Genomic DNA, 27290 nt, shown 5'->3' with positions numbered 1-27290 from the left:
AACATTGTGCACCTACAGGTAAGTAAACTGAACTATGATATGAAGTAGATAGTTTTTATGTCGCGAACAATAGAGCAGCCTTCTGCCTTCAGTGTGGGCTAAATCAAAGTCCGTGTTTAATCTGGAAAGATAAATGTTTCCCAAGGAACAATTAAAAACTGCCCATCCAATAGAACATAGAAACTGTTGAAGCTTGAACACTAATACAAAGGGAATTTTCTAATTCAGAGAACATAAAATAAACATATTTAAAATAGGAAGGAAAAAAAAACTTGTTCTTGTACATATTGTTTTATCCTTTCCATCCTGGGTATAGGATAAAAGAAACCCCTTACTCGCTTGTTAGAAGAAGAAAGCTCTCACTTGAAGTTCCTACTTGGCAGATGTCAGTTGAAAGCCCTGCTTATGGAATGTGCCGCAGTGTCAAACTCTGTTGGATAATTTTAGACGAATGTGTCATGTGTGACATGGAAATATGGCATGCTGTACATTACTGATTTCCCAAGTGTTTGGAGCAGGTAGTAATGTGCTGGGAAAGTGCTCTTTATCTATCCACACAGTGTACTTGTAGAGCAATGGGAAAATGCTTTTGGTGGAAATTACTTTAGTCAGAAAAAGAATCCATTTACAATATGCGCCTTCTAACATCTTTCAGACAATGCATTGTATTAAAGAGGCATTTTTTGATTAATGTTTTATAAACATTTTTCAGCATGACAGCTTAAAGCCCCCGTAAAATTGTAAATGCAGGCATAGTGTTCACTTCCATAAAGTCAAATGCCATCTCATAAAGTCTAGTTGGATCCTGTCAACCATGGTGACACAGAATCAGTACCTGGGAGCATTAAAATTAATTTGCTTCATTTATATTACTGCAGTGATAGCAAGATGAAAAGAGTCCTATATTTAAATTTTACTTTAAAAAGAAAACTCTTTCTAGTAAGTTTGTTTTTTGTTTTTTGTTTTTTTTTAATTATTGCCATTTTTTCCCCTACTTAAAGAAGATAATGAAAACGGAGTGATAGTCTGCACGATAAATTTATGGTGGGATCTGGAAAAATAGAAATCCACTCACTCGACACACTCCTTTTGGGCACCCACTGTGTGCTCAGAGATGAAGAGGAAACAGCTGCTGACCCTCAGCTGCCACCTTAGTGAGGGCAGCTCCTAAGGACCCACAGTGGTAGTACTCGCGGTGAGCACGAGGCTGGAATGTGCTGCGGGTCAGGCGAGCACAGAGTGGAGAGGACCTGAAGGCCAGTGAGCGGCTTTGAAGACGGCATCCCAGAGGAGGCGACTTAAGAACTGAGGGCCACTGGAGGAGAGGGCTCGAGAAGTGGGTGAAGGGCATTCCAGGCAAAAGGAGCTCGAGCGCAAAGCCTGGGGGACAGCGCTGGGGCCTGGGCACGTGGCAGGGAGGGCGAGGAGGGCAGCGCGGAGCTCTTCCCGGCTGGAGCACAGAGTGAGGAGTGGGGGGAGTGTGAGACACACAGGGACGGGCAGGGGCCAGGTCATGAGGGTCCTTGTGCACCACACCTAGGAGTCTCCCCTGTGTGACAAACTCCCGAGGGATTTGATGTAACCCGATTTTGTGCTCACTCTGGCCACAGAGCGGAAAATAGCTTCGACAGAACAGACCTCAAGTCAGAGAGACCTTCGTGTGGTTGTGAGACATAGTGTGGGAATGCAGTGGAGAACCGATTGCCCTGAAGGAAGTTTATGGGGAGGAGGTGTGAGCGGTCACAGGGGTGCCTGGGAAGCCACTCAGTGCGGGTTATGTCACATTCCATTCCCGGCATTCCTCGCTCTTTCACAGAGCAGTTAATCAGTTCCATGAGTGCTAACTGAATGAACGAATGATCGAGCGAGTTATTAAACAAGTGAGTAAAGAGGGTGGAAGGTGGTGCGCGACATAGGTTTCTGGAACAAGAGCCACTGCTGGTGTTCTGATTTGGCTTGAAGATTGCGTTCTGCCAGGTTCGTGACCAACTGACGGAAATCGTGGCTCTTACAGGTTCCTTACGTCTCTGTTGAATTTTGCGTTGCCATCCTAATAGTGCCAGCAACGTGACACAGATGCCCTGGAACTGACGTACTGAACTCACTGCTTCCAAGCGATGGCCACCATAGCATGAGACACTCCAACATGCAAAAGTGAACCCTCGCTCTGCTTCTCCCAATTTCTTTCTACACTGACCTTCGAGGCAATGAAAATGCAGAGTGAAGGGTCTACTAGAGTTGGGCGGGAGGCTGAAAGAACAGTAGGGAAAAAGAGAGATGGAAAGATGGAGATAAATAAGAGATTGGAGAAAAAACTCGAATAATTGAAATAATTGAAAAGGAAAGTAGTAATCAAATGATTGAAAAGTAAGGTGGATTTTAAGACTGAAGGAAAGAGAGCATCTGGGTGGCTTAGTCATTTGAGCCTCTGACTTTGGTCCGGCCATGGTCTCCTGGTTCGTGAGTTCGAGCCCCACATCCAGCTCGCTGTTGTCAGCTCGGAGAGCCCTCTTTGGATCCTCTGTATCCCTCTCTCTCTTTGCCCCTCCCCCATTCGCTTGCTTGCACGCGCTCTTTCTCTCTCTCTCTCTCAGAAATAAACATTAAAAAAAAAGAGAGAGACTGAAAGAAAATGAAGATTTCGGAAATGAATAACATATGACCTGAATTGCTGGGGTCCCCCTCCCCTCACCAAGAGACGGAGCTGCACATCCGCCATACGAGAGTAAGCAAGGACATGTGAAAGGGACTTGGGTCCTGATCTCTGGAAGCTAAGTTTTTTTCCTCTATTACGTCATGTTCAATCATATTTTTAACATTAGTCACTTCGAGTGATAGTGATAGTGATAATATCAAATGTGATATTGATAATATCAAATGTGATAGTGATAATCAAATGTGATTAATGATTAACAAGGGGGTATTGCAGGCACATAAAGTGAGAAGAAATCCCCGTTTAACCCAACACATGTCCGTGGCAGCTGCTAGTCATCACGGACCCCTTCTCTTCGTGAGGAGTGAATATGTGCACTACAAGGCAGCGTAAGAAAAGCGTCTGTACCACCAGGTCCATCAGGAAAAAGGGAAAACACTCTTTCACGTAGGAAAGAGTAAACAGTGTGGGGAAACGCGAAAGGGGGAAAGGGGACCGTGCAGACAAAAAAGGAGTAATAACCACAGGTAGCAGCGGGAGCTGGGTGAACAAAGGGAAGAAGTGGGGGTTGTCAGAGCCTAGAAGCTTAGAGGAGGAAACGGGGGCTGAGGCCTCTTAGGAGGGGCACAAGGACCTATCTGCTGGAGCCAACCACTGCCGCTCCCTGAAGGCGCTGTGGCCATCAGGAACCCCAAGCTCCTCCTCCTCCAGCCTTCCTCTAGTGCCCCGGTTGGCAGAACCATCCACGGAGTCAGCTGCCAAGGACGGGTGATGTTTGCAGAGTCCCAGCCCCATCCTGGAGCAGTGTACAGAAGGGTGTGTTTGAAGATTAGATCTAGGAGCTGAAGAACCGGCCCAGAAGAGAACTTCACACAAATGGTGTGAAGGTAGAAGGTCACTTGTACACTGGAAGCTTCCTGCGAGTAAAGGCTTGGCTCCATCTTTCTGTCCGTGTGCCCTTGACACTACTGGGGTTTTCCTAGCCATCACCTAGCTCCTCGAGCATGTGAAATCACGGGAACATCCGGTATGGGTGGCAGGGGAGTTTGATGACGTCTTCTGCTTCTGGGAAGCATCCAAGGGGAATGAATTCCAAAAGAACTTCTGGACTAGAAAGCGTTTACATACCAAAAAGTTCCATTTCTGCCTAACGAAGCTGCTGTCCCCATGGCATCTTGAACTGAAGACCTCGGAGGCCTTGACCCTTACCTAGCCCAGAGAACTGGAAAGCAAGATTGCCTGGGTTGCAGTTCAGAACCCCCCCACCTGGGAAAGCTTCCTGACCACAAGGTGTCTCTTTCCTCATCAGTAAAATAGTGCAAACAATAGTTTTCATCAGCCTCCCAGGGTTATTGGGAGGCTTAATTCCATTAATATGGGAGAGCACTTTGGCAGCACGTGACATGTAGTAAGCACTCATTGCATAACAACAATTCTCATCGTCATTACTGCCATATCTCTGTACCTAATTCCTCACACTAAGGTGAACCTCTGATGTGGCTTGCCCTGAGATGCCTCCTATCTCAGGCAAGGCCTGAGGAGATGCCTCCTTGCAGCGATTATTTGTTTATTTATTGCAGCAGCAGCCCCGTGACTGTATCTCTGGCTTCCCTTCAGAGCCTACTTAAGCTTGCCGAAGAAAGACACGGAGCCTGAGTCTTTGCCAAAAAAGGGTAACTCAGGTGATTTAGCCCAGCAGCCATGGTCCTCGAACTTTGGGTCAGAATCTTTGCTCTGATCATTTACGGGGACAAATGTCTCTGTATTTCTATTCGTTCCCTTCAGCCCTACTTTGACTCCACCTGCACCCACCGGCTACTTAACATCATCCCTTTGGGCCAAATAATCTCTCCTGGAAACAGGAGGAGAATGTTCCGGTCTTTTCTCATCGCAAGAACTTCCCAGGACTGTAATATCAGATGCTGCTTTTCAACTGTCAGTTGATTAAGTATATTTTTTAAAAATTTTTTTAATGTTTATTTATTTTTGAGAGAGAGACAGAGTGCGAACATGGGAGGGGCAGAGGAGAGAGGGAGACACAGAATCCAAAGCAGGCTCTAGGCTCCGAGTACAGAGCGCGATGCAGGGCTCAAACTCATGAACCGCAAGATCATGACCTGAGCTGAAGTCGGATGCCCAACCGACTGAGCCGCCCAGGTGCCCCTGATGAAGTATATATTTTTAAAAAGAAAGCTCTATTGTTTTTTTTTCTATTAGTGAGAAGACAGAAACTACAAAAAATCTAAGCATGTCCTTTCAGAGCTGTGAGAGAGAGATCGTTGGGGATGAGTTAAGTGTCTTCAGTTTACGGCAATGATTTGTGAGGCTATGAAAAAGAAAGCGGCTATGAAATACATTTTTGCATAAAGGTTTGAAATTTATTAGAAGGTAAAAATAATTGAAAAAGCAGAGCTTTCCTCAGTGGGTTATAATAAAAAGTTATTTATGTGCCATCATTGTGCATGTTTAGGACCTTGAGTCCTTTCCAGAGGCTGTTCTCAAAGAAACAAGAAGGAAGCTAAGCTATTAAAGCCATTCCGTTGAAAAAGCAGACATACATACACAGTAATTCTGACAACTGGGCCATATTGAAACAATTGGTAATAATAGTCAAATTGCCGGTGTCTGATTTCTGTTATAAAAGCCTAATAGGTACACACATAGGCAGCTGTTTACAAAATCTGCAGACTTTGCCCTTGGTATTATAGAGTGGTAGGTTCACAAAGCTGTGTTCATTTACCTGAGCTCCATTAAGACTTTCACTGTGGGGCTTAAACGTTCAGCACTCATTCTGGAATTCACTTGCCGTACACAGTAGCTCATAAAGAGCTTTGGGATCCTTGGCCAAAGGAGAAGGGGCAAAGACTTCATTAACATTCACTTGGCAAAAGTATCCTCCTACTTATAACGATATATATCGTATGTTATCTTACCATATCCTTTTGATTCTCAAGAGTGAACTTTTGGGACTTTGAAATGGTGTCAAGCAGGCCTCCCTCCTAAACACCAGCAGTCTATTTCACTACTAAGCACGGAAGGATCCATTTTGGACCTCTGCCTTACTATTATTTTTCAGCCTTCTGAGAAGCAACTCTTCTCCCCTCTCCTCGGTAGGCAGGCTGCTAATTTGCAGTGGGAATTACTGGTGCCGTTGAACACTGATCACCTTTTCAGCTTTAATCTGTTCTGGGAAGAGCTATGTAGTGAAAGGAAGATGGAAAGATTTGATTACGTGTTTGAGACATTCCCTATGAATACATTCGGGGGGAAAGATGATAATGACCCCGTACAAAGTTCCGGTTTTATTGGAGTGTGTCTTTAGTTTGATGACAGACTGAATTTGCCTCTAGATTTTCTGTCTTCTTTGTCCATCAGGAATTCCAATGCTGAAGATAGTGTTCGCAGGCCATGAGCACCTCTCTCTAATATCCGTGCCCTTGCTCATATACCACCCAGTTCAGATCCTTCTGGGAAGTGTGTTAGTGCCAACGATAAAGTCTTGGATGGTGTCAAGGCAGAAGGTAAGACTCTGGCAAGATCTCATTTAAATCCAAATTAGATTGAAATGCTATTTCTGAATCTTAGCTGTTCATATTCTTTAAGTTTTGCTAGCATATTCTCATTCTCAAGTACATATTTTCTTAACTAATCACAGTAATAATAATGATGCATTGATCCATTTTATTTGAAAAGGAAGACTGAGGGTTAATTGAAGGGCAAATTGCAATGGGTAAAGGTGAATATACTCAAAATATCTGTACCCCTCCTCTCAGGTGTTCACCATCTTTCCCCCACCCTGTCTTTTTCATATGTGTCCTGATTTCACATGCCTTTCTAAATATGATAGCCCCTGGGGCACCTGGATGGCTCAGTCAGTTAAGTGTCCATTCTTGATTTTGGTTCAGGTCATGATCTCATGATTCATGAGTTCGAGCCCTGCATCGGGCTCCATGCTGACAGCATGAACCTGCTTGGGATTCTTTCTCTCCCGCTCTCTCTGCCCCTTCCCTGCTCGTGTTCTCCCTCTCTCTCTCTCAAAATAGATGAATGAAACTTTAAAAAAATTAAATAAATAAATGTGACAGCACCTGGGTTTATCTAAAATGTCTATTTTTTTAATATTCTAGACACCTAATAACTTCTTTGCACAGCAAAACTATGTGTTTGGGCATTTAAATAATTTAATTAACAAAATAAACACAATGTCAACTTCACTACACTTAGCTCAGAGTCTTGTTACTTATTTGATATCTGTAGATTTTATTTCCTAAATTATCAGCCCAAATAAAATCGTCCAGGTGATTCACACAAAGTTTAGTTGCTGCAATATACCATTGAAGCATCCACAGAGTTGTCTCCTTCCCAGCAGCTCAGACCTTACAGGACTTCTCTGAGCCTATACACAGCATGGCAACTGTTATCAGGAGAAGCATAGGCAAAAAGAGACATCCAGTGGCAGGGGAGTGCCCTATGTTGTGTCATTAGCGTCATGAAAATGGAAGAGCCACACGACACCCGTTGAGCTCTGTGTGCCAAGCGCATCCCAACATTTACCTGGTTCGGAGTGTGGACCTTGAAAAGCCTACGGGCTGTGCTACCTCCTTTCTGGGTGACCTCGGGCACGTACTTCACTTCTCTGTACCTCAGTTTCTGCCACTCTGAGACTAATGATAATATCTACTCTTTAGAGTTACAGAGGGTTAAATGGCAGGTGTTTGATAAAAGCTAGCGGCTGTAAGTATCCTTATTGTCATCGCTGCCCATTACTATGTACAACACCTTTGGCGGCGAGCTCTGTTGTCTCACTGTACAGGTTAGGAAGTAGGCTTGGGGAGCTGAGCAACTTGCCCAAGGCTACATGGGTGGCTTCGTCAGTGCTAGAGTGAGGACTAGAACCCTGGTCTATTTGGCCTCCAGAATCTTGCCCCAATACCACAAGAACCTCCCAGACAAAAATAGAACATCGCTTTTATACGAAGCGCCCTAGGTCCCCAGGATCCTACTTGAAAAAGCTAGCCCACCCAGCACCTTCATTTATTCTGTCATTTACCAGAACGTTAGCCATTCCCATTCTGTACTGGGTGCCACTATGGGCTCCGATCTGCCCACTCTGAGTTGGTAGAGGAGCAGTTTAGTACCTTTTTATTTCTTTTACTATTTATCCCTCTTGAAAACTTCCATTTATATTTATCGATGTGTATGTGCGCTGTTGGTCAGAATCCATACACATACATTTTGACAAAGAATGAAGACAGTTATTTGAAAATCCTAATATTCTATCAAAAACATGTAGTTGTAGTGAACAGAAAATTGTTTTAAAGCTCCGGGATTTATTCTGCAGAGTAACTGAAGCATTTCCAAAAGGGAGGCAAAATTGGACAACGCTGTTCATTTTCCTTTTGCACGGGAACTCCTCCAAACAAGGGAGGTATCGGCTACCTTAGAATAATCCAGAAGGCTTGGAATATTTACCCATCCCATTTGACCACAAAATAAATACAAACTGTCAATCATATCCATGAGTGTCTCCTCTGCTTTACAAATAATAGTGATTGAGACGCATGGCGACCATCTATGTTTGGTGGGACAGTGTGAGTAGCCAGGTCAGGCTGGGGAGATGACAAAGTCTGCCGGCCGGTGAGGTGGGCAGATGGGTCTGTTTGTGTCTGGAGGTTTGGATCACTGGTTATGTGAGGCTGTCGGGGTGGGCTGCTTCTTCCTTCTAGTAGCATAAATTATCTGCTGTTGATTGATGCTTTCATTTTGTTCATAGATACTGTCCAATTCTGAACATCACGTTGTCCTTTCTTACAGGGAGTGAAGTTGACGAGGCCAACAGTATAATGAAGACGGCGCCCTTCGTGTAGCGATGTATATATGTACAGGATTGTACACACAAACAGTTCCGAAGACACGTACTTGTGAATGTTGCTTCGATGCATATTTTATTTTTCTACACAAAAATATGATATAACAGTTTAAGTGCCTTAAAATGTATTTGACAGGAGCGTTATTTCCAAAACCTACTTCGTTGGTTACTGCCAGGGGTGGTGCTGTATTTTGGAGTGGTTTACTTATTTATTTTTCCTACCACAGGAAACTGTCACCGTGACAAAAAGCAAACATGCTTTCCTTGTGCCACCTTTGGTGCAATACAACTCTGTTCTAGTTACTGTGCTGTTTGAAATGAGGTCACCCCATCAGGAAGATGCCCTCCTGATGACAGTGAAAATTTCCAAAGTCTTATTCATGAATACTTTGATTTACTGTGTGATTCTTTTTTTCTACAACTGTGACATGCCTCTTCCTTATCAACTCAGCAGGGGTCATAGATTGAATAGATGCTGAAAAGCTTAAGTTATCTGCATTTCTTGACATCATTTTTTAGACATTCCTTCAAATAGTTTCCACACAGAAACTCCTCAGTCCCATTATAAGAGATGGCGGTGTTATATGTCTTAAATTTATTATAAGCTGCTTCAAAGAAAGAGCCTGATGTTTGAGTTGTAAGTAAGGGAAGTTTTGAGGTAAACTACAGGACTCAGTTTTCAGGATTTTTACAATTATATTTCACATATTTTCCCTTCTTCTGCCATAATTTCTTTCTTACCTGTTTTCCAGCACACTCCCAAACTCGTAACAGCAAATGTAAGACACAAAAATGTTACCGTCAGTTGGAGAACAGCAACAATTAATGGTAGATTATATTCACATTCCACAACTGAGACCAGAATTTATTCTTGTTACACAGGTGTCTGAGCACAAATTGCCCCTTTTAGCCGGAAGCAGCCTGTTACATCCTTGAATTAAGCACACGTAAGGCACTTGAGACAAGTTATTGACGAAAATTTCCTTGGCAGATTTGACAAACGTTTGCAACAATTTTTTAGAATTAAACCATATTGCTCTTATGAATAAATAAAAATATAAAGGTCATGGATACAAGCAAATGTTACATATACACATACGGAAAGAAAACTGGGCACAGAAAATGCAAAAACATTCATTAACCAAAATACCAAATAAAATGATGTCCCAATTGGGCATCGGCTTTCAAAAGAGTGTTCATGTTTGCTTCTACTGTGGCTGAGCAAACTTTTACTGGACCCAACTAGAGAAGAAAGTAATATATACAATTAGGGGAACATTTTCTTCTGCTTCCTGCACAGCATTCTGTCACATCCTCTCTGCGTGTCCTTCCTTGATCTGATAGACGGTATTGGCATCCTGGGTCTCACAGAGGCTGACTCTGTCCTCAACAGCTGTTTAGTTGTTATCTGGTCAGCAACACAAAAATCATTCCATAGAAACTTACCGGCTTTATCAGTACTGTAAATTTATATTATTGTCCCGACCAGCTCTCATCTCTGTAACTTCTGACCATTTCAATACTATTGAACCTCGTAAGTTTCACGAGAGTTATCCTCACTGTAAATTTTAAGGCTAGTGCCAGACTCTGCAAAAATCCTTGTTCAACAGGCTATTTGCCAAGAATGTCCCTATATCTAAAACTCCAGTAATTTTGCTCGATACCTTTGATGCTTACATATGGAGCACAGGAAGATTTTCATGTTTTGTTCCCTCAAGCTTCTTTGAATTTCAGAGGAGATGGACTTGTCTGTCTGTCCATCTGAGCTATAAAAATCTTTCTCTCTAGATTAGAATACCGATTTTTTTTTTTGCCCCAACTTATCTACCTCTATTATCTAACACCTATAGTAGGTGTGATTAATGGGATAAGGTTCAACTGAAAATGCTATAACATTTTATCTTTTGCTTTAAAAAATGTTTTGTTTTCAAATAATCTCTACATAGTGCATTTTGGTGGCTTTAGTGATAGGTTTATGCCCATTTCTTTTTTTACACAAATACCGTGGCATATTTTTCCATAAAGAATAAAAAATAAAATCAAAATTTATTTTTAATTCATGCTTATTGGGATTTAATTATTCATCTCAAAATATTTTGCTCTGTGTTATGCACTGTCAGGCTATCCATTTATGCATTCTTTTATCTAAATGTGTTTATGAAGGAAATACATTGTATTTATGTTTACTCGTTTTTCCACCTGTTTTTTTTTTAACGGTTGTTATGAAATTTGATTTTTTTAATGGGTGATACTGTTAATCTTTTCATGTGTCCTTTTCTCAGTTTTGTATTTTTAAAAAATTCTTCCCTATTTTGTTTAACACACCTCTGGCTAATGTTCAGTGTTTGTTTATGCTAAATACCAAATTTTTACAAAAGGATTGGTGAAGTTAATGAAGTGGGTTATTTATGATGAATGGAAGATGCAAATAATTCTATGATTAAACAGAGATGTTTCCAAAATCACAAGAGAACCTGTGGCTTATTTTTAACCTGATTTCAGATACACTCCTATGGCCTTCTAAGTCTCTCTAGATTTCTCTTGATTCATTCCAGTATTATTACATCATTTGTGGTTAAATACACATAAGCTTCATAATCTTCCCAGGTACCCATATCAATACCTCCACCGCAGCATAATGTTAACATCCAAAATTAGCCCTTGCTTCTTTTGTTAGCATTGTTTTCTCTGCAACAGGAGTGAGGACCGAAAGACAAACATACTCAAGAGAAGGGACCAAATTTAAGCAGTTCGAATTTCAGGCCCCCTTGTCATCTTCTCAAGGGATAGAAAAGATGAAACATTGGAATGCCCTTTCCAAACGCAGTGTGTCTTTATGAGCGCCTTACCTTGTGTAGAATTCCATATTTTTTTGTTCTTCTTTGGCTGCCTCCTTGGCTTAACAATCCTCTTTGCCCTGGCAGGCTGTTGTAAATGCCACCCCCTCCATGAGGCTTTCCTGCCTCCCCAGCCAGTGCTAGACTTGCTCCCTGTAACATGCCCTTAGAACCTGTCCCTCAAGCCTTCTGAAACCTTTGAGTTGTCTAGTCATTACTTTCATTTGTCTCCTGCAGTGTGGCCTTCATTTCTGTTTCTCTACAGTGCCTAGCACAGTGCCTGGCTCAGAATAGTGTCTAGAATATACATGTTGACTTTCTCAATTGTTATCTTAATGGGTAGGACATGAAGCTTCAAAATTATGAGAGAGCTCGTCCCTACATTTAGATCATTACTAATTTACAGGAAAAACTGACTTTTTTATTGCTGTTCCGATCCTGAATAAAACTGTGGAGCTACATCGAGCTACTCAGAGAAATACACTACTTCATAGCTGTGTAAATATTAACTCTCCAAGGTGACATTGCAGATGTGATAAGCAAACAACTTTCATCTTCTATGCTTTGACAGAACAGTAAGCCCTCAATAATTCAGGCTAAATCAGGTTGGGTCGATCTGAATTAGTGAATACTTTATATGCATAAAAAATAGTTTTCCTTATAGAAGTGTTAACATACTATAAAGACTAGATACAGATTAGTATGATTATTATCCTATCATTGTTTTGTATATAGACATAAACAAAAAGGTCTTACAAGACTTTATTCTCTCTAGTAAGCCAACTAATCTTATTTACAAGATATGACAGTTTCTCAAATGTGAGTTAAACATAACCTCATTTAAAGGGGAAAAAAGTTTCTCATACACCCGGGAAAATTTGTCTACAGAGCCCATTATGAGAAACTGCATTAAATGGTAAATGACCATCATTGGGGCACCTGGGTGGCTCAGTCGGTTGAGCGTCCGACTTTGCTCAGGTCATGATCTCACAGTCTGTGACTTCAAGCCCCACGGGGGGCTCTGTGCTGACAGCTCAGAGCCTGGAGCTGCTTCGGATTCTGTGTCTCCCTCTCTGCCCTCCCCTGCTTATGGTCTGTCTCTCTCAAAAATAAATAAACATTTTTTAAAAATTAAAAAAAAAAGTAAATGACGATCACTAAGGATCCATCAGCACCCATGTGCTTGTGAACATGGGTGCAGATGAGACCGCTGAAATCACAGAACCACGCTGAGTCATAGATGGTCCCCCCCATGATTTCAACAACTCAGAAATTGTGAGACCAGGCCTCAGAGTCTGCTGATAGGAAAAGGCAACACACCGAAGAGATCGATCCTGGCCACAGCCATGGACATTAATCATTCCCTCGTTGCCCACTGTTCCAAATGTGAAATCCTTGCAACCGTATCGATTTGTGCGCACTGCTGAAGTTCTAGACTCTGACTCTAGATGTTCACAGTGCTGTCGGTGTGGTGCCCTGGGCTGGTTTTGCCAACGTGCTCAAAACTCATCCTGTATCTTTTCCACCAGTTCATGTTTCCCACGACTTCCTGCCCTGGTCCCCACTGCCGTTAGCTTCTCACGTGCGGTGTATTCTGATGGTGCCCCTCCCCCTCAGCCGCCGCCCCCACAGCCCTACCTGAGAAGTCCCACGCATGTTGACCATGGGGCAAAATACCATTTGTACAGCTCACCTCTCTGCTCATGAAGCCAAAGAGAATTGTGTGACATCCTAGGTTTGTTGCTAGGATCGAATGAGATAATCCCCGCAAACAGCTTGTCACAGCGCCTGCCACTTGGCAGGAACTCAGTTAAGTGGCAGCTATTATTGCGAAACAGCGGATGGGACCTGGGTAAACCGCACTGGTCGTGTAGAGTCAGGCGTCGGGCTCGATTCTGCATGACTTCTAATTATGCAAAAGACCTATTACAAAGTCCATTAAATGTCACTAATCAAGTCAGGAAGTGACCAGGGCATGAGTCTTACTTCATCAGTTAATGAGGGTACCTGATTCTGAATTTTAACATGGTTGCTGCAATCCCCGGCTTCTGGCAAGGCTTGAAAGGCCCTCCCTGCCCATCACTGCCGTCCAGGTCTTGCCTTTTTCTGCCTTCTCCAAAGAACTCCAAGGAGAAATTTTGCCCAACTTCCCCAAAAACCCTAAGTCTGGCTAAGAACCATCGGATAAAGCAGTTGACAGACAGAACTGCCTCCATATTGATTCGCATTGACTAATGCCTGCCTGGGATGAGTTCTGAACTGGGAGCTGCTCCCAGAGCAGGCACGGTGGCCAAAGCTTTCTCAGAGGGCCTTTCCTTAAGCTCACTGCATCCAGGCTGAAATGTTCCCTTTCCACTCGGTTGGGTGCCACCATGGCCCTGGAAAGGCTGGCTGTCCCTTTCACATGCCCCCTTTGCACTCACCCCCTTGAGGTTAACCATTTCCAGGAATTCTGGTCTCCGATTTTTCTTTCCACCCTCCCACCCTCCTGCCTTTTCCAGTGGGAACTTTTGGGCCACTGTCACAGCATCAGCCACCTTCTGTAAACCAGCAAGAGCTCCCAGATCTGTAGCCCTGAGTGCACGTCTGACAACATTCGGACGTTCACACTTGGGTGTCCTCAAGGCACCTCTAACCCCCTATGCCCTGAAGCAAAGGCCAGCCACCTCTTCCTTTCTCCACACTCAGTCCTCCCCAAGCCAGCCTCCTATGTTGGCACAGCAACCAGGCCTGGAGACTTCCCCTCCACCTTTACCTGCACTTTTCATATTCAGTAGTCTGGTAGGTCTGAATTCTATTACAGACTATTAATTCTATTACGAATCCTCTCCTTCATCTCCGCCTTCTTCATCCCACTGCCACTGTCTTAAAATACCTTTTTAAATGTTGGGGTTTTTTTTCCCCCTCCAGGAGTACCTTTCTCCGATCCAGGGCACTCTCTGCTGACACTTATCAATCACCTATCATGTGCTGAGTGCTCTGCTAAATGCTTCACATGGATTACCCCATTTAATCTTTATGACAGTTCTGACATTGATCTAATTGTTCCCATTTTACAGATTAGGAACCCTGGATTTCCACCCGGGTTGCTGACATGGCCGGTACCTCAGCACTAATGACTCCCCATTTTTAGGATTCCACCACAGCCCCCACCACCATGAGACACAAGGATCGGTTACCAGTTGCCTACTGAATCTCTTCACTTGCTATGCTACCACTCGTCAGGTTTGTGCCAAATTACCCTTGTCCACATATCTCTCTCTCCCTCTAAATAATTCATTTTTTCGATGGGGACCTTGTTTTGTTTATCTCTGTAACCCTGATAACCAGCAGAATGCTTGCCTGATGATAGGAACCTCAATAAATGCTTGTTGAATAATGAGTTAACTTGTAAGGCCCTCCAGCTTGCTTTTTTGATTCTGGGGGACAGATGTCTTCAGATTAGGAAACACTATTTTTGGAGAGTGGCATGTGAATCAATTATCATTCGGTGAATGGAAAGCATCATATTAACCAATCTACAAATGTTTCTGAAAGGACTTTTTTTTTCCCCTGAGAACAATCAATAAAAATAGTGATGACAGTTTCAAGGCCAGAGTATCTAGATTTCAGTATCTCTCCCAATGTGCATTCCTTGTTTCACCATTTGCTGTGGGAGCCATCTGTCTGGCCGCTATGTGTGCAAGGGTCCTGAGGTCAGAATGAGACACCCAGCCGGGGAGAAGCATGTAGCTTTCGGCCCAGGGCTAATCAAACAGCCCCTGCCTCTGTGCCCTTCATCTGCTTTCTGTTTCTCATTCTCCCAAGACACACATGCATCCCTGCTTGCCCTCCTGAGACTTTAACCACTCAGCCCCAAATGCTAAGTTAGGATCTAACCAAAACTCAACTAGCTAAAGAGAGTGCATGGGCAGATGCAAGAGAGAGCACTGGGCCAGGCATAACGAGGCCAGGCAGGCCAGTTATTGTAAAGGGAGCCCTACATCAGGGCCTTTTACCTCTGGGTCACTGGTTCAAATCCAGCCAGGCCTCGGCTGACAGAAAATCATTACCAACTCTGTGTCAGGTTGCTTGACAGATGGAAAATGAGTTTCTGTCTCCGTCCAGCAGGCAAGTGTCCACATCACACTTGGCACTAAGCAGCTCTCAACCCTGTGGAGACAGAGTAGAAGTCAGGCGACAGCCGCCCTTGTGTCAGGCAGGTCCCTGAGGTCAGGCAAGCCTGCATTTCAGTGTTCTCTGCATGTGGGTCTGACAGCCTCCTTGTCTCAGCCCTTTCATGAGCACTTTATTAATCTGCTTGTGTTTTTTTGTCTGAAGACATTGTTTAACAAGTCGTTTGAAGTAATGGAACAGCTGAGAAAATCTCATTCTGCAGCATCGAGAAATGAGCGACCAAATCATAACAGAACACTGTCTAAAGAGGCATTTTTCTCCTTGGCTCAGCTGGGCCAGGCTGGGCTGGGACCCCTGGGCTGCTGAGTATGTCCAGTGGAAAGTGTGGGTCTGCTGAACAGGGTAAGCTGGCACCACAGCTCCACCCCAAAGTGCCTAGATAAGGGGTGGTGGGAGACAGTTCCCTCCAGGACATTTAACTTTCATCTCTTTTTCCCTCGTGAAAACATTGAAGCCACTGGTCTGAAGGCATTTCAAGCTTAGAAAAATCTTTCTTCCCTTCCTGTGCATAAACAGGCCCCGCCCAACCTTCAGAAGGGTGTCTACCAAATACCCACAGCCTGGGCTTTCCTCACCACAGCCAAGTAGGAGGAACTCACACCACACCCCTGGATGGCTCTGACAAATGCAGAACATAGTCTGACTTGGCTGCATACTTGCAAGCCCCCTCCCCTCTATGGCCATGAACCCCGTCAGTGCAATACCACTCCAGGGCCATCCTTGGAGAATTTCATCATCACAGGAGCTCTTCTTTTTAACTCTTTCCGGGAGATCCACAGAGTCACACCCCTCCTGGGTCATCCAAGAAGCTCCAGTCCTCCTAAGACTCTCTGGCAATGAACAGAAGGAGCCCACTCAGTTTTTTGGGTGCATCCTCAGCAAGTTTGCTGCCAGGGATTCATTTGGCCAGCATGAGGCAGACCGCATGGTCCCCTCTGTTGACCCTCCAGAGTGTAAGCAGTGGGTCCCACTACTCTAGAGTTCACCTGGCTTGTGGCAACCTGACCACCGTGTGTGAAGGGACCTTCTGAGCTGTCTCTAAGAGCAAAGAACCAGGGAACCCACAGCCACATTTCTGTCCCTGGGAAACCCACTTCCCCTTCTTTCCCTGTGTCCCTCCAGCCTTGCTTATTAGGACCAGAGCCTGGGGTCCCCAGACCTAAGCTTGACTTTACCCCTTGTTTAGTTGAATTGGGGAAAAGAGACGATAGCACAGAGAAAAGCACAGGGCTCAGGACCACCGTGGCATCTGCCTTTCTCACTTCTCAGCCTTCTTTTCCTCTCCTCAGAGATTTCTGAAACAGAAAGAAGCCCTAGAACACCCAATTTGCATTGTGCATCCTGTTCCCACTCTCTGTTGGACACACTGGTATTATTATCAAATAGAGATGACCCCCTATTGTATCTGTTGCTGCTCACATATACCAGCAGTTTTAATATAGATTCCCTGCCGCATCTGAATTTCTGTGAGGGCTGTATCCATATGTGCAGTCACTGTTACAGCATATGGCGTTACTTTCCCTGACAAGCTGGACAGAAGCTGGGTTTTAAAGCTGTGTGCACGTGTGTGTTCACGCACACCCATGGTTTTAGTTATAAAGTCATACGTGCTCATGGAAAAAAAATCGAATGGAGTACAGCGAAAGCTGGGTCTGCAGAGCATGCTTGGAACACCACTGCCCCACAGCCCCCCTGCTCATTGCCTTTCCGACTTTCTCCTCCACTGCAGTCCTGAGGCCACAGGGCAACCCTTCAGGAGTCACGGCTGCCTTGCTTCTCCCCAGAGCCATCCGGACCACTTTCAAAGGTGGCCTTTCAGCTCCCCTCCACAAAGAGGAAATGGAACAAGAAGCCTGCAGCACAAAACCCCTGGACAGGGAGAAGCCTTTTGACGAGTGCTTGTCCGCTCACATGTGGGAGTGCACAGAGGGGCCAAGGTCAGCGGAAGGGAATGGCTCCCAAAGGAGCGGGAGGGACACCTGCCTGCCAGGCTGGGCCTGAAGCAAGCTGTGGTCTTGGGCACCTGGACCAGCCCTGATCTTCCAGTAAATGAGACACCCCAGGGAAGGACACTCCCTGCTGACCCAGCCCAAGCTGTGCGAAGCTCTTTCCACCCTGGGAGACACCCATGTACACAAAAAGAAGCAAGTGCTTTTGTGTTCTCTGGCCTCCTTCTCTAGCTGTGCTTCTGGAAGAATGAGGAATATTTGCAAGTGAAGGCCAAGGGCTCGCCTTGACGTTTAGAGAGCCTGTCTTTGAGAAAGGAAGCAGCAGCATCCTATTCAGAGCTAGCACTGAGCCAGGCGCATGGCAGGAGCTCAGTGAAATGTTACATGGAAGAAAGTGAACCACTTCTACCCCAGCTCCAACCACTGCGTGTGTCCTTCTTCAAAACACTGCTCCTCCTCGAGTCTGGTTTCCTTCTCTGAAATGGGGATGACGATGGGAATACCCACCTTACGGAGCCGTTTCCAGGATAAAATGAGGTCACTCAAGTGAATGACCTGAACTTGAAAGGGTGACATAAATGTCAGAGATGGGTATCAGATATGCCCCAGAATTGAGGTTTTAGTGGCTAAAAGCCACTCTCATGTACCCATTGTCATTTTTCTACTCATCGAGTAAGAAAAGTGTAATAATCTCTCCCCCACCTGTACCAGTGGAACTCAATGGAGCCGTTTCTTTTTGGGTGGGAAAAAAATTTTACTGTTCTAACATGGGCTGTGTGGAAAAAAAAAACTACTCATCACTGCCCTGGACAGCCCTGGTTGCACAAAATATGCACAGCACCCTTCCATCACCAAGACTCGGTCTTATTTACACTTATTTACATATCGAGCGAGATCTCCATGGCTGCCTGCCCGGAAGCCCTATTTTTAATTGTTGGCCACCCAGCTGCCCCCGACCCTTCCTGGCGCTTTTCTGAGAATTTCCTGCCACTGCTAGCTTGCAGGGCAGGGCAGCAGATAGACTCCTCGGACAGGAGCTCAGCAAAGGCTGAACTCAACCAGAGGCCCCGAAATTCGACTCTCACAGCCCCTTTCCAAGGTGATTCCTGGTCTGCTGGGATGGGCCCCCTGCGGAGCAGAGGGGATTTGGGTGCTGGCCCGTGGGCCAGCTTAGCGGCTTGGCCAGCTGTATCCCCTGTGGACAAAAGGACAGGTGAAGGGAAGCAGCGGCCTGTCCTCTCCCCAACTTCTCTCTCTGGCTGCGCTTCTGGGAGAATTAGGAATAGTTCCAAGGAAGGCAAAGGGCTGGGTCTGAAATTTAGACGGACTGATTTTTCTTCTTCTTTTTAAAAAACAGCGTTTCTTAGAGCAATAAAAAAATATATCGATAAATATTTTCCAAGAGTGCCCTCTAGTGGAAGTTTGGTGGCAGGAGCAGGTCTTACAAATAAGTGACTTGGATCCCAAACTCCTGAATAAAAATAAAGCACATTCAAACGAGACCTCCTTCACACGTGACCTGCAAACATATCAAATTTCTCCCACAAGGCCATGAAATGTCACATGGCCTTGATTGGAAATGAAGGCTGTCTGAAGTCTCTGAAAGGAAATCGTGCTCTACTTTTGGAAGTGGAGACCATCCTGTTATATGCTCAGTATTTTGAAACTCTAAGTGCAGAGAAATATGTGGAACAGGACAACGAAAAAGATCCGTTGGTCGTATTCCTAGGCTGCGCATGTGTTGTTGGCTGGCTGAGTGCTTTTATTTTGGCTGTGGAGGAAGCCAAGCCTGCAATAACGTCCAGCACCAAAGGCCACACACACTGCTGGGTTTTTACCTTGGAGGATGTGGGACAATGAGTCATTTGTGCCTCTTCCTGATTCTTCCTGGCCAAGGTCAGCTTTCCCACTGGAACCGAGCGGCTTGGCTCAGAGCCCGAGCCGTCTGGAGCCTCTGAATGGTGCAGAGCCCAGGGAGACGGTGCACCCCCACCGCGCTCCCCGCGAGGGCCCCAGCACAGGCTCCTGGGCAGCCCTTGTCCAATCATAAAACCTCACTCACTCTGCTCAGTTTAGCATGAAGGGCCTCCTGGTGGAGGCCTGAGGAAATCATCAGTCCTAAAGAAAGGTTCCCAGGCCAAATTCGGCGAGAAGCTAACTCAAATGGCTTCTGACCCTTCTTACCCTGGCTGGTGAGCTTTCCAAAGATGATTCACTTTTATCTGCTTGGGTTGATTCCGATTCATCTCGTAACCACTGCTTCTACTAGTAGTAATAAAACAGCTGCCATTCATTTATTTCTCCAATCCAATAATGTATTTCGAGCACCACCTCTGTACCAGGCATGTTCGAGACTCTGACCACCAAGACAGACAAGGCCCCGATCTCATGGGAATTACGGTCCAGTGTGGAGATAGATGACACACGAAATATCACGTTGAGGCTTTGAAGGAAACTAAAAGTTGAGCGAGCAGCAAAGGACTGAGATGGCACACTGATTACACCTCCCACTGAATGTGTTGTTTCGCCAGCTCTTGACAGTGCTACAGTCTGGCCTTTGTCCTGAAGAGATGCTGATCAGATGCTCCCCCAACAAACCAACTCAGAGCTAAGCCCACACCTAGTGTTCCTCCTCAGCTTCCCTTCATGCGGCCCCTCTCATCCTACAGCCGAAGGGACGGGTCTCCTGACTCTGTGACTAGATCCCCCTCCACTTGTGCAAAATTCATCACTGACCGGAACCCAAGCAGGAGCAGGAAGGAAGAAAATACCACCAGACGTGACCACTGACTACTCCTCAGCTGCTGGAGGGAAAGATAATAACCCAATCAGCCTACACGCAGATGGTAGTGTGATGACGGTTTGAGTGCAATGAATAATGAGGGGATATCCCTACCTGGATGAAGTCTTCGGGCAGACGTCTCTGAGAAGCATCTATCACGTGCCAGCTATTTACCGTGTCAGAGATCGAGAATACAAAGATAAAGAAAATGCTTCCGGTACCTTTGAAAAGTTGAGTCCCACGGTGAAATGATAACTTCGTAGGATTCAAACAACAGGATTTCAAAATAGCCCTAAGGTCTATCCCTCACAATAAATCTGCTAAGTAATTCATGCAGTCCCCCTTTTGTAGATGTAGAAACTGAGCTATGAGACATGGGAGGACTTTCCAGAGTAGAGCCCATCAGTCACGCTGTCGAGTTTGAATTAAGGCCCTTCTTACTCCCAAATATTTTCTTTTTTTTCTTGCGTATGCCATGTTGCTTGGTGGAAATGGGGATGAACAGTGAGATCCCAAAGTGTCTCTCAGCTCAAAGGTTTCATATGGGCACACGGCACCATCTCACGTGGGTTAAGAGGACACTGCCCACTCTCCCTTGTCTCCTAACATCTGGCTGAAGGACTCTTGCTCAATCTAGGAAACAGGGTTCTTACAGCAGTCAAGTTCAGACTGAGTTCTCAGCCCCAAGGCCTTACGGGAAGTATTTTGAGGAAGAGGGACAGAAGGACAAGCAAAGGAAATGGGAGAGCTGACTTCTCTTCCCCCAGGGTAGCTGTGCTTTGATCCCATCTACATATTAGGCTTCCATTAGGGGCAGATTCCCTTTGAAAAAGGACTTCTTAAGCTTGATACAGAGGGAAGGGGTGGATTGGGGTCAGGGGCTGGGTGTAATAACCTCCAGCTTGGTGTTGGGTCTAGGGCCCAGCTTGGATATCAGAATATATTGCCACCCTGCCATTGGCCACTCCTTAGAGGCAGGGACCACACCAGACTTCCCCTTGTGCCCGCCCCCTCCAACGCAGATCCTGCCACATGACAGGTGCTCAGTGTTTGCCTAAGTGATCTGAATTAATGAATCTGAATTAGTTCGGGCTCCAATGAAGTCTCCAACTTAGGAGCCCTCCCTTTTTATGTTCAACCTCTCATCTTCCTACTCAGTGGTGACCAACCCCAGAGACGGCTGGACAACAGACAAGAGGCTTTCCTCCAGAACACAAGGGAAAGACTTCAGGAAGCATCGCCCATGGAAGGGGGCCCCTGCTGCCTCCCCAGAGCTATTCTATAAAGATGACTGCTGGTCCCATGAGTACAACTTCTGCTTTACTCTCCGGAAGAACTGGGAGCATGCTGCATGTCTACTCACACAGTGAGGGACAGACATGATCCTGAGAGCGTGGCTCTTGGCGGCCTGGGAGGTAACTCCCTCCACAGATGCCTTGAAGGGCCTACTATATACAGACTTGTTTCTGCTGCAGAAATGCCTTGTTTCGCCCACAACCCTTTCACGTAGGGAATCTATATGCAAGTTCTGCTGTGTGCCAGGCGTGCTAAATGCTAGGTTACATAGCCGAGAATAAACACACAAGAATCCCTAACTTTATGGAATTTATACTCATCAAAACCTAAAGCAGCAGCTCTCAGCCAGGGTAGCACATTCGAAACACCTAGAAATCTTTAATAAATATGGACGTGGGCCCACTCCCAAGAAGTCTGATTTAATTGGACTGGGATCCTGATAGCAGAGTTCATATCTAAAGGATCTGGGGCTAGATGAGAGGAACTCTAAAGGTCTGTGGAGAAGCTTCTAGTCTTTCCAATTATGCAATGAGCCAGTCTCGTTCCTTATTACTTATTAAAGTTACTTATTAATATTGACTTATTAAAGCTGGACCTTTCCCCTGGTACCAGGCTGTGGGAGGAAAAGGGGAAACGCACAACCGCCCATTTGTTTCCTCCAGAATTTCACTACCGCCCGCCGTATGTCTGTTGCTGAATGTCTTCTGGAATTGGAGGCTTTGCCAGCTCAGGTCCTGACACCTGGAGGTCAGAGAGGTTCAGTCTCTGCCTTCTGTCGCCCTGGGCCACTAATCACTGCCGCCGCTTTTTCTCTTCTCCTCCACTTCCTTTTCTTTGTTGCTTGACTCCAAGCTCTTTTTGTCTCCACCTCTTAGATCCGGTCGCCTTCAGTTTTCTTTATGGCTCTGGAAGGTAGCAGTGGTGCCTGAGCTGGGGTAGAGGAGTCTCTCCCCCACCCCCATCAGGGTCCCTCCTTTTCTAATCTCTGCAGAGTCTTTCTCTCTATCCAGTCCTCCTCACCACATCCACCCCCTGATCTAGCCCTTCTCCTGCCCCAGTGCCACGCTTTATTTAAGCTTTTTCTTGACCTCTCTGCCACTGGTGCACGAGACCTGCGGGAAACAGGAGGCAGCCTCTCATTAAGCATCCGGGGGTGGAAACTGGCCGTTGGGATCCTCCCTATCTCCACCCATGCCTGGCCATCACCCGATCTGCAAAGCGTCCCATCCACAAACATTAAAGAGAGAGAACAAAACTGATCTACTTGCTTGTTTGTTTTTTAATACCTGGAGGAGTTGATTTGCAACCCCCGAGGGTCTGGGCAAGTACGGGCTCTGCTTAATCAGAGGGCTCGGGCTTACATAATGCCCTGCAAATAATAATAATAATAACATAATAGTACTAATGCTTGTGCTACATTTGGAGCTTGAAATGATCAGTGACATTTCCCCTGATGAGGTTAAACAGCCTGGCTCTCGGGGCTGCACATTTGCATAATAAAGATCAGAAGTCACTGCCTTCTACATCTCTCTCCGCACAAGCCGCCTTGTGTCCTTGATTCAGGGACACCACATCCTAATGTACTTCCATATGCCGTCCTGTGCAGTGATTCTAATCTTTGGCTTGCATGTGAAATGTCAGCCTTTTTTTTTCTTCTCTTTTCTTTTTTTTGGTCTGAGAGAACAACAAATTATGTTTCTAAATGAGAAGGTACTGTCTGTAATGGATAATATAATCTGAAAATGCAGAGGCAACATCTGTGACCCTTGGCGCTAACCTAGCAAGCTGTAGTCTATTTTTCCAGCCTATCAGTTGATGGGAAAACATCACTTTAGATGTAATAATTAATCATTAGTCAAAATGGACATTCCCATTGGTTCCTTGCCTCTCAGACAACCCTGCCTAGCCTGACTATAAATCAGGAAAATACATTCTTTAATATCGGATGGAATATATTTTCAGGCAGCCCCTCTCCTCTATCAAGTAACAAAACCCTGTGCAGAAGCTGTCTATCATCAGCTGCTGGATGAAGATTCTCCTGAGGTGCCATTCGAAGGAAGGAAAATGAAGAGTCCAGAGGAAGAGAAGCGGTAAGTTCAAGATGCTGGCTGCACACCAAAGAAGCTTCTTACAGCAGTGGCTCCTAGCTGGGTCGTGGGACAATGACAGCCAGCACCTTTGCTGTGTGGACCCAGTGGTTCCTTTTCCCTTTGTCTTCTCCCCATCACCCACTGCTGGGGCCTTGTCCATTCCAGCCCAGCAGGTCAGGCCTTGGCCTAGCCCACCATGAGTGGCCAGTCCCCACATCCCATCATCCTGGGTCTAATGGCACATGCAGATTAATCATTCCAGGCATTTTTCTGCTTGATTCCAGGCTCTCTCTGGATCTATTGAAACATTTACAGCACCCCACACGCTCCAAGAAAACAAATGATCTGCCAAGTGTGTTGGAAAGAAAAGTGGGTTGGAAATCAGGATGGAAGGAAGGAGTCCGTGGACGGCCCGAGACTCTAATTTGTTGTTCCACTGTGAGCTCTCAGCGGCCTTGTTCTTCCCCTCACCTGTAAGAAGGAGATGTTTTTAACAATGTTTAACCTTGCTTGTTGGTGAAATTTCTGAGGCAGTGCCTCAAGGTGAGCTGAAAGGGAGAAAGGGGGAGGGAAGGAAGAAGGGCAGATACCCTCAAGCTTTAAGCAGAAAATCCAACTTTTATCATTCCACCCAATAAGCGAAATTAAAAGGTCAAAACCACTGAGTCAGATGACCTTCAAAGCCATTTCTACGGTTAAACCCTATGGTTCTGTCAGTACTGCCCACTCTATCCCCGAATATGGGAATGATTTAGGAAAGCCTGCTTCATCCTGGGGACTACAATGGCAGCTCTTAGTTACTCGACCAGCAGTTCCGCAGTGGAGTTGGTTTTGGCCTCCAGGGGACATTGGGCAATGTCTGGAGACACTTCTGGCTGTCATAACTGGGGAGGAGGGAGCTACTGTCATTAGTGGGTAGAGGCCAGATGTGCTGCCCAGCGTCCTACAATGCACAGGACAGCCCCACAACAAAGGATTGTCCAGCCCAAAACGTTGAGAGTTTGGGGGCTTAGAAACCATGTGCCGGACTATCTACACTGAAGAAAGTGTGCTCACAGGGAGCTTCTGACTTAGAAAGCCTCCATTCAGCTTTCCTTCTGCCCCAGCTCAGATTGGGAGGTTAAGTCTATTGTCAGCCTCTCTGTGCCAAGAACTTCCCTGAGCCTTGGATCTGAGACACAGAACATCCCCTGCCCTGGAGACAGCGGCCCACAGAACTCTAGTTCACCTCTAGACAGGAACCTGCATTTCCTGATGCCCACACACCCTGCCTAGAACTGCCCCAGGTGCTACATATTCAACTTCAATCCAGACCAAGAACTGGGGGTAGCAACACAAAGCCGGAACTTTCCATTCATTCATTTAGCAAATGAATGAATGATTTTTACTGATTGATTACTTACGATGTACTAAGAACAACTCTAGGGGCTGGGGGAATGTCAATGAGTAAAACAAAGTCTCTGTCTCATCCCAGTCGGGTGGAGGCAGAAAATAAACAACACAAATAAATACATAAGACTCAGGAAGTGATAAGTACTATAAATATTGTAAAGCAGGGAGGGGCATAGAGAGCGAGAAAAGACTGCAATGGCCAGGAGGAGCTTCTCCGACAAGGCAACATTGGAACAAAGCTCTGAAGGCTTGAGGAGAGGTCAGAGAGGATGGGATTTGAGACAACAAGAACAGCCAGAGCAAGTGATCTGAATGAAGTGGTGCAGTGTTCAAGGAGCGCTCATGACTGCATAGTGGAGGTGGGGAGCCAGGAAGAAGGTGGGCAGGGGACCAGGTCTCACAGCCCCTGGTCAGTCCAATCAGATGCTCAGACTTTATTCGGAGACAGGTGGAAAGCCACCGGAGAACTCAGAGACAGTGTGGCATAAACTGAGTTATGTTTTGGGGCACCTGGGTGGCTCAGTCGGTTAAGTGTCCGATTTCGGCTCAGGTCATGATCTCATGGTTCATGGGTTTGAGCCCCACGTCAGGCTCTGTGCTGACAGCTCAGAGCCTGGAGCCTGCTTCGGATTCTGTGTGTGTGTCTCTCTCTCCCCCTCCCCACTCGCACTCTGTCTCTCTCTCTCTCAAAAATAAATGTTGAAAAAAAAAAACTGAGTTGTGTTTTAAAAGCAAAAAGCCACTAAAAAACAAAACAAAACAAAACAAAACAAAACATTCGACAGGGCTCAGTTGTCCTGGAAGCTTCACTCAATTATCAACAGAGTCTCAACACATTCACATTTTCCTTTTGCATGTAAAAAATGGAATAACAAACTAAACATCAGACTTCCTTTTATCATAAAGGCCCTCCTGGTGCTCTAAACCAGAGGTGACCGTTCCTGGGTTTGCAACACCCGAAAGCCTCCACTTGCAGAAGGAGCAGAGTTCTTCTGAGGCTGTTCTCAAGTTTAATAAAATAAGGGACGCAAATTCATTTTACTTGAATAAAAGAAATTCCTTGCTGCACACCACTTTTAGAAGAAGGGGATAGTCTGGGGTAGAATGAAATCAAATCACGGAGCCTGTATTCCAGAGAGGCTGGGATCACTGATGAACACCGGAAGTCCCAGAATGGGAGAGGGTATATCTGTAATTTATTCATAAAGTGTCAGCCATCTCTAGACAACGTTTCAAATAAAACACGACACTTATTTAAATATTTACTGGTTTGTCGACCCATTTTTGTTGTTGTTGTTAATTAGGATTTTTTTTAAAGGCAACAAACATTGTCACAGCAAATTAAAATCCAGACAGCCTCAATAGTAGGATAGCTCAGCCACGCTATCGTTAAGCATTAGTTTGTGATTTAGTGAAAATATTGTATCCAAGGTGAGAAATCAATTAGAAATACCAGAAATAGCCTCTCAACATAGGAAAGGTTGAGGCTCTCCCCTACTCTCCTACTCTCGATCTGCTGTTATTGAATTAACACAACACAATAGAGGTAAAAACATTTGTTTGAAATAGAGTTTTCAACAATTGTTTTTCTGCCATTTTTCCTTAAATGTGTATTTAGCCCAAACCCCCTTCTGTGAGAAGTGGCTGGCCCAACAATTCTGTAGCTGTTCCTACAAAACAAAAAAATTATGTTAAGACTTTGCATTTGAGTTGCTTTGCTTTTTTTTTTTTTTTTTTCTTTTAATGTCTTTGTGCTTTAGTAAATGCCTTCAGGTTAACACTTCCTCCTGGCTCCCCTCTGGGGCTTCTCTGAAGCCAGGCTTAGAGGACCTTCAAGTTCACAGTAACAGAGGGGTTTTATGTCTCATGACTACAGGTCTATGGACCCCACTGCCCCTGCCAAAAAAAGAGTTTACTCAGAATGTCTCAGCAAAAATGTGTAACCCCCAGCAGGAACTGTAGCCAGTGGCTACCATGACAACTTAAGCCGTGACCACCTCCATGCGCTGGGCAGGAGAAGGAGGGGCCGACAGGGAGAAGCTGTCATGGAAAGGGAGTCACGTTTTTGTTGACCACGGAATTTCTCTAAATGGACTAGATTTAAAGATGGTGTTGGCCGCAAAGTGACATTAAGCAGTTGGTTATATAGATGGCTAAATGTCGAACATGCATTTAATCTTCACAACAACCGAAGCAGGTAAATAATTTTGTTTTTCTCTGATGGGGAAGCTGAGACTCAGAGACCT

At 45.3% G+C, this 27290-nt stretch overlaps 1 protein-coding gene across 2 annotated transcripts in view; it reads left to right on the top strand.

Moving 5' to 3' along the window:
* The window catches only part of SLC10A7 (solute carrier family 10 member 7), a 250997-nt gene extending 239988 nt beyond the window's left edge, over positions 1 to 11009 (top strand). For both annotated transcript variants that reach the window (XM_060654029.3, XM_060654028.3), the window contains 2 exons: positions 6029 to 6174; positions 8468 to 11009. In XM_060654029.3, the coding sequence (XP_060510012.1) occupies positions 6029 to 6174; positions 8468 to 8497 (176 nt within the window). In that variant the 3' untranslated portion in view covers positions 8498 to 11009. The remainder of the gene's footprint in view (positions 1 to 6028; positions 6175 to 8467) is intronic.
* The last annotated feature ends 16281 nt before the right edge of the window (positions 11010 to 27290 follow it).

This window comes from Panthera onca, chromosome B1 (genome assembly GCF_046562875.1).
Source record: "Panthera onca isolate mPanOnc1 chromosome B1, mPanOnc1 haplotype 2, whole genome shotgun sequence".
In the NCBI taxonomy this organism is placed as follows: domain Eukaryota; kingdom Metazoa; phylum Chordata; class Mammalia; order Carnivora; family Felidae; genus Panthera; species Panthera onca.
The sequence above is the reverse complement of the archived record's forward strand: the minus strand, read 5'-3'. Positions and strand labels throughout refer to the sequence as shown.